This window comes from Phyllopteryx taeniolatus, chromosome 22, assembly GCF_024500385.1.
Source record: "Phyllopteryx taeniolatus isolate TA_2022b chromosome 22, UOR_Ptae_1.2, whole genome shotgun sequence".
NCBI lineage: Eukaryota > Metazoa > Chordata > Actinopteri > Syngnathiformes > Syngnathidae > Phyllopteryx > Phyllopteryx taeniolatus.
In genome coordinates, this window is record NC_084523.1 from 7,057,119 (window position 1) to 7,073,183 (window position 16,065).

Sequence of the window (16,065 nt, forward strand, 5' to 3'; positions counted from 1 at the left end):
TGCAACGCACAACATTGGGTGAGTACCTTACCTGGTGGACGTGAGGTAGTCAAGGACACCTGTGTAGTCAGGTGACGTAGTGACCTATTCAAATTAATAAAATGATTGCTAAATTCAACATGTCAAAATGTGTTGTACTTACATCACTTATGATGCTGATGTGAATCTTTCATGCAGTTTTTTTTTTTCATTTGCAGGTAAATCAAAATGGCTGCTGAGCAAAAACACCAGGAAAAGCACCTTAGTGTTTCTTGAATATCGTGGAATCATAACAACCAGGAGTCAAAAAAAAAAAGCATGATCAGCATGCGGTATCTCGACTTATATGCATTTATTTATTGATATATAAAAACGTGTGAGGAAATTTAAGTGATTAATGAATACAAAGCAGATGAAAGCAGCGCTTGACATGTTTGACATTGTGCATTCTAACACAGCTTGTCACTTAACATTCTGCGCAAGTTTCCCATGTATTAAATTGCAGCGAGTAGCAGCTTTTTAAGGGTTGACGCCAAGTTTCGTCAAACCCATCCAGGGGGAACCCGCAGCTGTTTTCCCATCGATCCTGGGCCAAAGTGTCAATATGATAGATTGCGGGGACCACTGGGGTATTGACAAAGCCCTCTTCGTCCTCTCGTTAAGTACTCCTCTCCGAAGTTAATGAACTAAAACACGGGGCGGTCCGCTTGAGGGGGAAGTTTTTGTTCCAGGATTTCAGTTTACAGAGGCAGATAGAGAGAGAACATTTCAAATGCAGTATCAAAGGAATATTAGGGACATAATTATTTCCAGAAAAAACACATCAAACTATTCCAAGAATAGTTATAGTCATCTTTTCTGTTCGTGATTGGTCAGGTGGGAAAAAAAAAAAGTCATGAAAAACTTGGAAAGTTGGAAAGTCAGTAAAAAAAAAAAAAAGGCTGACCACCCACACTGATTATTTTTCTACTATTCGGTACTACTTTTTTTTTATTGTAAAGATTCTGACTTCATTCTTGTAACACTGTGATTTCTTTCGGGGAATTTTGACTTCATTCCCAGAATTTGAATTACTTTGCACAAGAACATAGAAAAAATTCGGACAATAAATAAAGTCATGTTCCCAGATTAAGTTGCAATTATTATGGCAAAACAAGAACCATTTTGGGTTATCACCATTACTTTTTTTATACTAACTTTCTTCCAAATAATAATAGTATATAATAATAATAATAATAATAATAATATAACAGTATATACAGTGGTCCCTTGAGATACGAGTGACCCGAATTACGAGTTTTTTTTTAGATACAAATTGTCGTTCGGCTGACTTTTTTGTTTGACTTGCGAGCAAAAACCTGACATGTGAGTGCTGTATTTTGGGAGTGACTCAACTCACTTTACAGCGAGGAGCAGTTTGGCATCTAGAAACTTTTTTTCAAGCCGTTTATTGCTCCTAATAGTTGAAGTTTACTGTCAAACTAAACATCAAACAAACAGAAATGCATGTGTGTTTACAACGCAGCCTCCGCTAGCTTAATGCTAACACCTAATAGGAAACGCTATGGACGGGCTAACCAAGAGCATCTATGTGGGGGTGTTATAAACATATCAGCGATGGCTATTTGAACACAAACAGTGAAGTAACACATGTAGACCGATACTCACAGGCCTGTATGCTTTATCTTATGCGAAGAACCATTCATATTAGCGCGGTCTACTGAGGAATGAGTCTATGTATATATGTAAGTCTGTACACACCAGAAGGATCAGCACAATGTTCATTGAATTGAAGCAAAAAGTGTGCCGAAAGCTTTTTAATTCTTTAAATTCTGTTAAATTATATCATGACTGTATGTTTTTGTATGTTCTTTGTTTAAGGTACAATATTATAGAGTGCTATTTTTTTCTCATTAAAAAGCACATTACAAAAATTGTTGTTTTCTTTTGGGCAAGGCCGGAATGGACTAATAGCATTTTCAATGGGGAAATTAGATTAGACATACAAGTGTTTTGGGTCATGAGCGTAGTTACGGAGCAAATTAAACTTGTATCTCAATGTACCACTGTACACATCGTCCGTTACGGGACCAGTTGCCGAGTGGCTTTAATATGACATTCATACGTTATATGACTGCGGGCCCGTGGGAGGGCTTACCGCAGAGATAGGGACGTAATTGAAAGCAGCCATTTGCCTGTAATAGGAAAATTGAGATGAGATGGGCCCTAAGTCTGGTGGTCCGATCACACGGTGGTGATCTTCTTGTCCTTGCTGGCCTGCTTGATGGCGGCCTGCTCGCACACGATCTCCTTCAGCCGCTGCAGCCGCGTGTTCTGGGTGCTCAGGTCGCCCACGCCCGTCTGGCTGCGGTGCAGCAGCGACAGGGCGTTGATGTACTCCAGCTCCGTGTAGCGCACGCCCTGGTCCACCACCAGGTTGAGCAGCTCGTCCGCCGTGTTGTACAGCATCTCGTAGTACTGCCTGAGCAAGAGGAAAGAAAAAGAGGCAAAATGAAAGAGCTTAGGGAGACATTTTGTTCCCATGTTTTGCAGCAGAATCAAAAGCAACTGCTGTTGCTGTCGAGCACAATTTTCTCAAAGAGGACTTCAAGGAGCTCCTGACGGCCTGGTGGAAAAACATCAACATGGTGCTTTTAATGAAATAATGAAATGTGGTTGACAGCGCGAGCCTTGCACGGGGAACGAACGGTCTCCAACGTTGGACCAAAACATCAGTGGGGCAACATGCGACTACATATTTGACCTGATCATAACAAGGTTCATGAAAAAAGTCTTAAGGACCCATGCCTGAAATTAAATGAACAGGAAGTTGGCTACTTTGGGCTTTTTTTTGGCCTACATTATTTAACGCTGATTGAGCAAAGTTTGATGATCATTTTGAGGATTCGCTATATTTCAATTTGGTCAATTTCACATTTTTCACAAATCTACCCTTTTGGTCCGTCCCCATGTGGGTATGTTATTTTGACAAATTATTGACCAATCTAAAGTGTTGAAAATGACTTGCTCTCTTTGACACTGCAATGTTAATGGGCCAACAAACTTGAGGTTTTTTTGACAAAGATAACACTGAAGACAAAAGTACCAAAGTGGATAAAAGTACCAAAAAGCACACACATGTGACAAAAGTTTTAAAACCCTTTAGTGTAGTGCCCGACAATTACAATAAATCATCAATAATCTTGAAAGCAAGGAGTAGCAGCATAAATAACACTGTTAATGATGTTTGCAGTGCAACGCCGCCATTGTTATCACCTGCGTCCACATGTCGGCTTATTGTTTACTAGCAAACCACGAGAGCTGCTCATGTGTCCCTGCGGTGTAATTTATATCGCATTCTAATTAAACAACCCCTCCTCCACACATATATACACACACACACACACACTCTTCCCGGTTTACAAAGAATATTAAGTCAATTTACAAAGCGTTGACGCTGCATAGCTTATGTGTGAGGCAGAAGAAGCAGAGAGCGATCACAATTCATTTCCAGCTGTAGTAATGAATGAGTGAGGAGGCCATTACAGGCTGCCTCTGTCAGCATGTTTGGTGTCACACATTAGTTAGCCGGGTGGGCAAGGAAGGGGGGAGGGAGGCGATGAGGCGAGGGTGAGGAGGACGATGGATGGGGAGGCCGGCCGTGATCCTCTCCATCAGCCGCGACCACAACATCCGACTGGACTGATGAGTCTGCTTTGTTGTTGGCCTCACAGTGCAGCCATGCAGAGTTTGAAAAAATGAGCCTCCAGATAAGGTAAGCAAAATAAGCACATCTACAACAAAATGTTTTTTTTTTTAAGAATACAATATATAAAATGTTTTATTTTAGGGAAGTGCAACATAATTGTTTTGTCTCTGTAATATTGTACTTTGGAAAAACACTTCATCAAACAGAATGTAAACAGGTATTGACTAATTATCTTCTGCAATTCAATCGACATTGTGCTGTTTGTTCAAGGGGCAGTATAATACAGACATGCATGGAGATGGTCACAACTCCTCAGTAATATTAGTCATTCCTCGCAGAGGATAAAGAATATATGCCTGTGGGTATTGTTATATTATCTGCCTACGTACTTTACTATGGGAAACTACACAGCGTGTAGTTTTGTTTGACAGGAAACGGCTGAACGACAGCTGGTATGGGTCATGGATTTTACTGTACGCTTAACTAACCGCGATGCACGTGGGAAAGGAGAGCCACGGTCGCCGAAGCAGTTTTAAACCATTTATCGAACTCCGGGGAGAAGAGTAAAACACAAACCACACTCCAGCAGGAGCTGCTGTGGGCCACAGCTCAAGCCCAGACACTCACGCAGTCTCAATATAGCTTTTGCTAACCGGCCAACCTCCCACTTTGACATGTTGATAGACTGACAGTCATGCGACTAGCTGCGTGTGGGCCACCCCTTGGATTAGCGCATGTGTACCAAATAAGCTGCCTGAAGTTGGTTGCTTGACAGGGAAACGGTGAGAAAACGGGGGGAGATAAGGGAGAGGGGAGACAAAAAGAAAAGGGTGACAAGACAGGAGCCAGACGCTGATGGAAGTGACAGTGCGCAGCAGCCGGGGCCTCTAAATACAAACAGTTTTATCTGTTGACACCCCACTAGCTTCTGACACAGATGTCAGCTGCACTTATTACCACGGGCTCTCCACCGCGCGGCACCTTGGCTTGTTTGCCACAACGGCGCACGTGCGCGAGTGTAGTCGTTTCCTGAAGCAGACAGGTCGGGAGCCAGCCTGTCTGACGGGTGTTAGTCTAGTTGGAGGCAGGGTATGACAGCCCTTTTGCCACCTGCCTACACGGGTCACCGCACAGTGTTTACGACGGCGCACCGGAACAAATTTGAGGGTGCGGGCACAAACGAAAGCAGGTCCGCACGTACCGGTAATCGGGCTGAGTTTGAGCATTTTTCTGATCAAAGTCAGCAAAAAACAGATGATTGGATCTCTCTAAAAGATTATCCTGAGTGACTATCTTGAAAAGATTGGGGCTGATTATAGTAAATGTTAAACCTGTGGCACCTTAACTTACAAGTCACCAAATTATCAAGTTTTTTGAGACATTTTTTTTTGTCTCGAGTTGCAAGCAAAAATTTGAACTGCATGACATCAAGCAGCAGTTTGGCAGTAAGTGATTAATTCTTCAATCTTATTATTATGTATTAGTCGTGCACTCACTGTAGTTGTCTCGCCATGCTGCACTATTTGCATATACTGGCCACTCATGCCAGAGTAGCATCTGCTCCATTTGCACACTGATTGAGGAGTATCTGCAACATTCGCACAACCAACATTGTCCCAGATTATCGCACTACTCGTCACTTTAAACCGCATACACTCCTTGAAGTCTCGGCGCCCCTTGCACAAATGGTCATTGCACCGGACTATTGCAATATTAGTCATTCGAACTGCTCTAAGTGCTCGAGGACTCTGCATCTTTTTGCACAATTGTTTTTTTGTCAATGTCTTTGTCTCCAAAGTGTTCTGTAAATTGACTGTGTGTTGTACTAGAGCGGCTCCAACTACCGGAGACAAATTCCTTGTGTGTTTTGGACATACTTGGCAAATAAAGATGATTCTGATTCTGATTATCACTCCCAGTTGAAGTTTACAGTCAAACAACACATAGAACAGAAGATTAGACGTTGTGTATTTAACCAAAATTTGACAAAAGTTGACTAGCTTAATGCTAACACACAATGTAAAACACCATAGACAGCGAACAAAACTAGCCCTTTAAGCAACAGGTTTTTGAACACAGTGCAGCAACATGTAGACAGACAATATAAGAATAGTCACCACCATAAATATTTTTTTGTATCCCGTGTGAAAATGACTAATATTACTGCAGCTGAGTCACTTAGTTGTGAAACTCTTCTTTGTGTATATGCATGTATTATACTGCCCCCTGGTGGCCAAGGTGCATACATCAGAAGGGGCTGCACATTGAAAGACAGACAGGATAACAATACTCACAGCATATATTCTTTATCCTCTGGGAGAAATTACTAATATTAGTGCATCTTACTGAGCAGTTGTGACCGTCTCCTTTGTTTTAACCCTATTTATATATGATACTTCCCCCTGCTCGCCAGGGCATGCACGCCAGAAGGAGCAGCACAATGCCCATTGAATTGTCATGATGCACAAACTTTTCATTTTGTTTTACGTTCTAATTATGTTTTTAAGTACAATACTGTAGTTTCTTTTCCTATGTAAAAAAACATTTTGGTGTAAAATTCATTCTTCTATTTTATCTGCTCCTGCTGCACTACTACTGTGATTTCTTCCTCGTTGTGTGGAGTGTCACACATTTTAAAAATCAGTTAACATGTTAAATATGTGTGTACCCCACTTTAGCCCTAATAAGACACACTAGCCCTTTAAATCCTGATGCAAACTGCATTTAAAAGCAGCCACTGATTAGTTGCTATGATACATTTAGACGCCCTGAGCACAAGAAACACAAACTCATTTAAATAATGGAGAACAGTTGTGAAGGCTTTAAATAACTTTCACACGTCTGATGCTACGCTGGGAGCGTACAGAAAAACAGCTAATTATATGGCTTTATTGCTCTTAAAAGGCGTTGACATATGTTGTGAGGACCGAAATGAGCCGGCGAGTCCAGGGTGGCTTGTCGCTAGGCAACGCTTACTAACTTTTGTTGTGGTTCTTTTGGCTTCTTGTCGTCTAGTCTCTGCCAGAGGCGTGAAAGGGATGGTGGGAAACGGGAGGGAATGGCGGGGTGAAGGGGGACTTAGTGTGTATCTGACCATTAGTGGCACAAGAAAATACCCTGCAGTTTCGATACTGAACCACATGGTGGCAATGTTTCAACATCTCACGTTGGGAGTTTTGTGTGCACGTGCGTGTTGTGAGTTCTCCATGCATTCTGCAGTGCTGGCTGCTGGGCTTCTGCTTAGTTTTAACTCAGATCAATGCTTATTACTGCGCACTTGTCCACTTCTCTCCCTCTCTGCCTGGGACTCTCTTTCTCCAAACGGAGGCAGAAAAACAGCCTATTCTTAACACACACACACGCACATACATACAAATTACATGTTTACACAGTCGAGCATCTGCTGCCTCTCATGAGAGCAGTGTCCCGAAAAAAAGTTACCGCCTCCGTTTTAGACGTCTGCTAAGAAAACAACTATTACATGCATAGAAAAGGGTCAGATCATTAGGTACATCATCCTTGTCAATCCAACAAGACATTTCCTTTTATGAAATTGGACAATTCTGTGCAGCATGCATAGAAAAAAAGAGGGGCTTTGTATGTGTCCAGCGTGTCTCAGGAAGTGTAAACAAAGCGTATTCCCAATCAACGCCTCTGCGCCGCCCACGCCTCGCAATCACAGCGGCCCGAGAGGCGGAGGGGGCGGGACAGAACAGAGGAGCCATCGGCCGTCTCCGTAATCAACAGTGACAGAGGGGAGAAACAAGGCGCTAATCAATGCTCTTTTCCTGCACACTGGCCGCATTTCAGGTTGTTTTAGTCTTCCGCAAAAAAAAATAAAAACAGAGTGAAGACAAGAATACCTGGCAAAGTCGAGGTCGGCCTCCCGGGACATGGTGATGTTGGTGAGGTTCTGCTGCAGCACGAAGATGTTCCGGCACATCTTCTTGATGCCGGACTCGCTGATCCTCTTGAAGTACTGGGCGCCGTTGATGAGGATGCAGGAGATCAGGTGGCCCAGACCTTTGTCGGAGAACCACAAAAAAGTCCGCTTGTCACCTAAAATCTCGTATGTTTGGCAGCATCCATTGTAATTATAACCCATATATTCCCAACCATGGTGGAGATTATCAGGTATGTTACAGGGAGCGGTTGACTGTTTGATGTAAAAACACACAATTTGTATGTGGAGAGTAAAGTCTGGTTTACAGCGTCCGTTGGTTTACCCTCAAAGATGTACTGGAACTTGTGCTGCTGCAGGGCGGCCCCCATGGCCTCCTCGATGGCCGAGATGTCCTTGTTGAGCTTGACCACCAGCGGGTCGTAGTCCATGCTCTCCACGTTGGCAACGATGGCGTAGTTGCCTTGCTTGGTCAACGGGATCAAGTAGTGGAAGCAGTGCACCCTGGATGAAAAGGCCTCTATTTAAAACGCCAAATCACCTCATATCTGTCAGGCAATTACAGTATTTGCAGCGCTCACTCATCACAGCTGGGTGCTATTCAGGGGTGAAATATGTTTAGGAGGTGAAACACGGCGCACTACAAGACTCCTGTAAACATACAGCCCACAGCTTTTAAAACACAAAAGCTCCCCTTTTTCAGGCCCAGAAGCAAACTGTTACGTTCAAAAGCATTTAATTGCAGAAGAATGCGGCGCAAAATGAAGCTTTCGGCTCAGCAAATGCTACTTAATTCCTTATTCATTTGATCTGCTTCAGCTCAAGTGAGCTGACTGTGGCTTCACAACAGTGCTCGAGGGGGTCAACTTTTTGTTACCGTAACACTTTCGGTTGGTAAACTGGGTGAATAGGACGCTACAAACTAAGAGGAAATTTGCAGTTTGCAGCTAAAATACAAGTGTGGTATAGATATTTAGTGTCTTGTGTCCTTTGAAGGTATTCCCATTCCTTTTGTAACACAAACTATAAATCAATAAAAAGCAAGACTTAGAAAGGGCTTTTGGGTGGCAAAATCATCATTTTTTTTTTTTTTTTTTTTACAGAAATCCAACTCAGAAACACGTCTTTTTTTTTACATGCTGTTCCTCATTCACTGCACGAACTGCGTCATCTTTTTCCCCACGATTACGACACACGCTTTCTAACGCTTACCGCGACACATCATGTTTATACCACAGGCTAAACTATTTTCCTTGACTTCGGCTTTCAAAACCAGTTATCCATCAATTTTTTGGGGGGGTACGTGTTGTAATATGATAAGGCTTAAGGTTATGATAAGGCTTAAGGTTTCACAGTCGAAACAGCTTTCACAGCTGTGCAAGCCATAAATACAATGTGAACGGTGACAAAAATGAATTTGGTTTATACCATACATACTCAAATTACTCTAGTGTTCGAAAACTTGTTTGAATTCCAACATGTTGGCATTTCTCTCCCTCATAATCGAAACCGAAATTCGCCCCCTAATCCTTACCTTCTACTCAAAAGCTGTGCTGATCTCAAATCCGAAATGATGCAACGACACCATCCACACGAATCTGTCAGTCACTACAGTGGTACTTGATGAATATATTCGTCGGTGGCAGTAAACGTTTGGATTCCAGTTGACGAATATAACTGTCCACATCAGTGAATGAGTTAATGCAATAACTCCTCGTGCCAGTTATTCATAACAATGCCACTGTGCACAATAGAAATAAACAGTCCATAATAATCCAGATAATAAAGGTTTAAATAGAATCTACGTAGAGAATCAATGTACTGCTTTACCCTCCTATGACCCGCGCTCATCTCCCACCCTGCGCGCGCTTTCTTCTTCACGGCTTCATTTAACTGGTACAACTATCGGGGGAAATTCTGCGGATGAGGGGAGCCAATGGAGTGTAGCGTATTGCAGGACGCACGCCTCAGGGAGTTTTCTTTTTCTCCCTTTTCCTGACTGAAAAGCATAAACAACGTTGCATAAGTTGCAAGTGAGTTGATGGGGGCTATTAAAGGGCTTGCAGGGGGGGAGAAGGGTTATGGTGTGGTAAATTACCTCGGATATTATAAGAGATTGAAAACACCTACACTGTATGGGACAAATAATTGGTTCCACCTACAGGAAGGGAAGAAAATGTGGACTTGGTTCTTCTCTCCCACTCACTGATGAACAACTGCAAAACTCAACAACGATAATTTGATACTTCTCAATATGAATTTTTATTGTATTCACAAACATTGCAGTGCAATTTTTGAGTCTGACAAAATGTATTCATATTTTTATTTACTATACCATAAATTATAAAAATGTTCTGTTGTTCTGATGAAAAATGATACTTCTGACAAATACATTTTTAATAAATGAAAAAAATATTAGAAAAATGTAATGAAATCTTTTTTTCTTTTTTTCAACAAAAAAACTGACATTATGTAAACATACTATCTAATTAATTAAATAACCAAATTAATTCCTTATTTCTGCCTTTTAAGCTATACAGTGCAGCAGAGCACAGCATTATGTATGGCATCTTATTTTTCTTGTGTGACGTGATTGCACTTTTCGGCCACGCGTACCTGACTTCCAGGTGCAGCGCGAGGAGGCAGCGGTTGGCGATGTCCTGGAAACCCCTGCACAGGTCACCGAGGGTCTGCAGGATCTGCTCCCGGGTGCGCTCGCCGTCGCCCATCGCCAGGCTGTCGGACGAGCACGGCGACAAACCTGCGTGGAGACGAAACGCGAGTGACACCCATCGCCCTTGTGCAGATCCAAGTCTTTGTCACGTTTGATGCAAGTTCAACTTCGCACTGCGTCCTTCAGCTCGTCTTTGCACTTGTTTTGGCCGCTTGTGCTGAGGCGGCAGGAGCAGTTGTCAGCGCACTGCGGTGTGAGCCACACAAAAGACCTACGTGTGGATGTGAGTGTTAAAAAAAAAAAAAGCAGGTGCAGAGAGCATGGAAGCATGATGAGTGTGTATAAATTCAGCCCGGTGTAGATCAATGGTCGTAAATTGATGAATGGGGAGGAAAAGGGGAGGGGAGTGGAAATTGGCCCCGTCACTCATATGTAAGTCTATTTGGTCAATGAGGCGAGCGTGCGCGAGTATGAAGGGTGACTGTTGAGCCGGAGAATGCAGGGGTCGGCGATCGATGTGCCGCAGTCGCGCAGCCAACTCCCCTGCTACTCTTCACGCCTTCGCGAAGGTCGCACTTGAATGCAAGCCAGCACATACGCACACGCACACACACACACACACACACCTTCAGTCCCCATACTTCCCAACTCTGGACAGCAGCAGAAAGAGAAAAGCTGGTCATCTTCCCTTTTGTCACTCATATATTTCACCTGCACTCGCCTCGCAACAATATTAGAATGCTCCCAGAGAGGTATAGATTTAACCAAATGTGTAATATTGTGGCTGTTGTTTAGTGCACTTTACAGGAGCTTTTCTTTCATATTTTTCCCCTGTCATCTATCTTAGTTTTCGCTGAATTTAGACTACAGATCAGTTCATCGATAGCTATTGACTTTTATTGTATTATTTACTTACTTTATTTATTATATATTAATTACAAATTTCTGGATTGCTCCCATTTTATTTTTTTCCCTAGAAATCCTGCTCCATGCAAAAAATACAAACAAATCTGAAAATCAATCAATCAATAAAGGACTAAAGTCATGTGTATTATTCCATTGTAAATATTCATTGAAAGAAATAGTAACAAATAAATAAATAAAGAAAAAAACATTCATACCTACACATTAAGTAGTATGCATTATTTTGTGTCTAATTCTTCTTTGGAAAATAAAAATTAAACAATAAAATAAAAACATAATGGACGCAGGTTTTACACATATTTTGTTCCTAATCATTCCCTGAAAAACTAATCTAAAAATAACAAAATCGAGTTAAAATAATGACATAATTGATGCACATTGTACATGCATTATTTTACTAAAGATTTATCTAAAATAATATTTTATTCTTGTATTTCAATGAAATAAAAACTATGGAAGTGAGCAAGTAGTACATGTTTTATTTTCCTTCTAATTACTCAAATTCTAAAACCAATGCAGGAATGGGACTACAATTGTAAACAAAGCCTAAAACAGAACACGTATACTGAACAAAAAATATAAATGGAACACTTTTGTTTTGGCTCCCATTTTTCATGAGCTGAACTCCAAGATCTGAGACTTTTTCTCTGTCCACAAAAGGTCAACTCTCTCAAATATTGCGCTGTATATATACATATATCTGTCCGGTTAGTGAGCACTTCTCCTTCGCCGAGAAAATCCAACCACTTCACAAGTGTGGCATATCGAGAAGCTGATTGGACAGCATGATTATTGCACAAGTGTGCCGTCGGCTGCCCACGATAGAAGGCCACTCTAAAATGTGGCAGTTTTACTGAACTGTATTGAACTGAAACTCGCTGCTGCATACGCCGATCCAAAAACACGCGCAATGGTGATGTAGGAACAGAAGAAGTAATGGCTTGAACTTGAACCATTATAGCCCATTGTGCGAGGGCGCAAGAGCATATTTGTATGTAACCAACGTTGAAGTCCAGAACTTTCCTATACATACTCCATCTCCATTCCTAGCATGTTTGACCAGGAGTCTTATCGGCGTAATTCCTGAGTTCCTTGCAAAGCGAGAACTCCCGTGTAGTCGACACCTTGTGTTTATACTGGCGAACATCCAATCCCCAATAGAGTTACTTTCAATGAACCCCCCCCCCCAAGATAAGAAGGGAGCAAACATCGGCCCCTTGCGGGTCAGTCCGTTCCAATCAACAAGGCAAACACGCCGGGTGAGACAGAAGATAAAGCCTTTCCTATTAGTATCCTTTCATTTTGTAGAGAAGGACTTAGTGGTTAATTAACCAGCAAAGCTTTGTTTTAGTTCATCTAACCTGCTGGTGCGTTATACTGTCAACCCAAGAGGAGATATCTTCTCGCCTCCTGTCGCCGGTTTGATATCAATCTCCTCGCCGCCGTAATGAGTGGCGCCAATAACAAGAGCCGGTGCGCTGTGATTTCTCCTGGGAACGCCGTTAATTGACTTCCAGTGATTGAATTTGGACGGATACTCCCCGCGGTCAACTTATCAGATCATTAGGAGATAAAGAAGCCGGGCGCATTGGACGCACCGGGAACCTTTCTGACGTCACGTTCACCTTGGCCGCCTGGAGATAACGAAAAAGGAAGACGACGGCAGCAAACGCAGCGGGGGGTCTTTCTGGGGGGACTTCCACACATGTACTGTATACATGGATTCCCACGCTGCTTTGATGATGCGAGGGCAACGTCGCAGCATGGGGACTGCCATTAGCGAGGACAGATGGGTGAAAAGGCTCATTGCTCCAAATTATTATTATTTTTTGGGCTATTTCCTCCTCACTTTGCTCATTTATACACGATTTGACTATGTTCAATGTCGAAATACATATATATGTCCACGCAGATGCGGATGGCGAGCGCTCATGCAGTTCGCCAGCGAGGACAAGAAAACGTTAGCTCTTACAAAGATCCTTTTGTGGAAGATGGCGGAATAGGAGCAAAGAAGCACGCTGCAGGGGCGGCGCGCACCATGAATGATTCATGGGCGACGGACGACGACGTAAGTAAGCCAGAGGAGGAGAGTTATTAATTATTTTGCTGCCCCTGGTAGAACGGGAGCGGCATCTGAGCCGCGTCCACTGAGAAGGAGGGAAAGTAGAATGTCTTCAAATGTTGGGGGATTTCAAAAAGAAAGAAAGAAATAAAATGAATCCACAAGGCATCTCCACGAGGATGAAGTAAAAGATTTTTTTTGTTTTTTGCATCTGGCACAAACAACACCATCATCTCCTGTTGCACACACGCCTCCAGGTCGGCCTTCATTCGGAATAGCAATGAGATTTTAGTCAAATGGACGTGGCGGAAAGTACACAGTCAAGGTTACGCAGAAAGACGATTATTGTTGTCAAATAATTACAGGGGCTGCATCAAATGTTTTTCAAGATTGATAAGTTCATGCTCTTCTGGATACAAGAAAAAAAACATTGAAATTCAATAAGATAAATGATGTGAATAAATACAAACTAAAATCAAATCATGATAAATTAATAAATAATGAAAATACAAATGAAAAAAAAAATGTAAATGCTTTTTAAGACAATCAAATAATAACAATGCAATCATAAATAAAAAAAATAAGGCTTAATAAATGCTGAATTCATAATATATAATACAAAAATATTCTAAAATGTTTCCTGTGTTTGTTGTAAACGCACAGAGTTGATTTGATGCCCGGCGTTGCGCCAAGATGACTGATAAGCAGCCACAGTTGACCGTCATCGATGTATGACCTCTCAGCACGCGCAAAGTCAGCGCCTCATCGGCACACTTCGACTCAGTTAACATTCATCCGCATGTCCGACTAAAACAAAACAAGAAATGCTCTCATGTTGACGATGGGGAAGAATGACGAAGAAAAAAGTGGGGAATAAAAGAAGAAGAAGAGGGAGAGGAAAATGAGTTGTTCATACCTGACTGCTCCTGTAATATAAAATCCAATTTGGAGCGGCATGGACATGAGGGGCGGGCGGGATGAGATAAGGTGGGGTCTCTTTTTTTCCCCCCACCGTAGCCTTGTCCCCTCACACACGCCAACTCAACACAGACCCAACGACACACACACTTGCTCCTTCATCAGCTCAGCAAACACTATATAATGAACAATGCACGGGCTGTCCTGGCATGATAAGTAAGTGCCCTTCGCCTCCACACTCACACACACACCAACACAGAAATTAATAAGAATGACTTTGTCTGGTCCTTTCCCGCACTTTCATTGAATCGTTATCGATGATAAGGAAGTGAAACTGGGGACGTTTTTCAAAAGATAACGCGAAGAAAGCAAAACATCCAAATTGGCTTCAGTGGGGAAGACAGCGACATGACACAAACACAAAACTTCCCCCACACACACACATACGCGCACAAATATACAGGTGCCTAATTTTAATCTGTGAATAATGATGCAAAAGTGACGACGGAGCAGGCGGATGCGTCACAAATGGTTTCTGTTCTGATTAGCGGAGGCATTTAGGTGCACATGCTAACGGAGGAAGGATAATGACAGCGTGTGTTTGTGTGCGACAACTCCAATAGAGAAGGTAATGAGTGTGTGTGATAATATGCTCAAACGAAAACTTAATGGGGCGCAGGTAGACGCGGTGCCGCGGCAAAAAAAAAGAAAAGCCGCCCGCCGAGGATGAGAATTTAATAAATTCCTACAAACAGAGGGCACAATTAATTTCAATTCAACTAGCACGCTGCCTAAATGGGCTGCAGTGGAGAACTTACATGAAAAATCCCTGGGCTGGGGCAACTTTAAAGCGGGCTTGTGTATTTCACTGTGACAAGGTTTAGCTCTGAGCTTCGGGCCGTGGAAAGTCATTTCTTCCTTTGGAAAACTTGCTTTTAAGTCACTTCACACGCTCATTACATAAGGACATTTCTGGGATGGGCACGCCTGATTGTCGGCCTCAACGACACTGAGGCAGATTCCCCCAAATCTGCTCCCAACATGCCTAATTCAACAAACAAGTATCCTCCACCAGCCACAGGAGCTTGCAGCAGTCATAAGTGTGCGAGTGTAAAAGTCGTGAAGTCGACGCTATCAGCGAGCAACAGGCAGCATGGGCCGAGGCTCTTTTAACTGCTGCAGGTGAATTCAACTGACAAATCTCAAGTCTGTGCAGTGCAGATTTCACAAGTGTGACTTTTTGCGAGAAAAATATGGCCGCCTCTCAACAGTTACATTTGCCTCCCAACCAAGCCCACCCCCTCCGCAACTTACCGCTCCGCCAATAACGAGGGGAATAGAATTAATGATCTGCGAGAAAGATGAAGCGTGTCAGGCGCCCGCGGCTCGGTACTCACTGGATCCCTGAGGCAGGCTCGCGCAGAAGGCCTTGAGGCGGCCGGACAGCCACTCCATGCTCTCGTGGAGGTTTGCAAGGGATTTGAGGTCGCTGACGTCGCGCAGGATCTCGTTCTGGGGGATGAGCTTGTCGCCCAGGTTGCCCGTCAGCACCTCCGACTCCTTGGCAAACGCCGCCCTGTGTAATGGAGGATTACGATTATTCAGAGTCAATTTGGATAGGAGTGACTTGTCTGCGTAGGCTTCCCTCAACCTGCTTTCTTTTATTTGCATCCTGGTTAAAAAGAGCAATCACGACATCTATATTGATCAAGAAGTACGTCAATAAAATGTGACTCATGTTTATGATGTGTGAACGAAATAGACCAGACGAGTGGGAGGTATGAACGGTGTGATTGTGTGTTCGTCAAAAAGACACAAATTAAATTATTTAATTTGAATGATCTGTATTATCAAGTAGCATCCCACCACATAACATAACGCTGCGTTAAGAAAGTCCA

The 16,065-nt window shown here is 42.8% G+C and overlaps 1 protein-coding gene across 1 annotated transcript in view; it reads right to left on the reverse strand.

The window, feature by feature from the left end:
* Positions 1 to 316: 316 nt before the first annotated feature.
* exoc4 (exocyst complex component 4) overlaps positions 317 to 16,065 on the reverse strand; it is a 62,179-nt gene continuing 46,430 nt past the window's right edge. The window contains exons 16-20 of the mRNA XM_061762396.1: positions 15,565 to 15,743; positions 10,206 to 10,350; positions 7,915 to 8,093; positions 7,552 to 7,711; positions 317 to 2,461 (exon numbers count right to left, since the gene is read on the reverse strand). Coding sequence (XP_061618380.1) covers positions 2,224 to 2,461; positions 7,552 to 7,711; positions 7,915 to 8,093; positions 10,206 to 10,350; positions 15,565 to 15,743 — 901 coding nt within the window. The 3' untranslated portion in view covers positions 317 to 2,223. The remainder of the gene's footprint in view (positions 2,462 to 7,551; positions 7,712 to 7,914; positions 8,094 to 10,205; positions 10,351 to 15,564; positions 15,744 to 16,065) is intronic.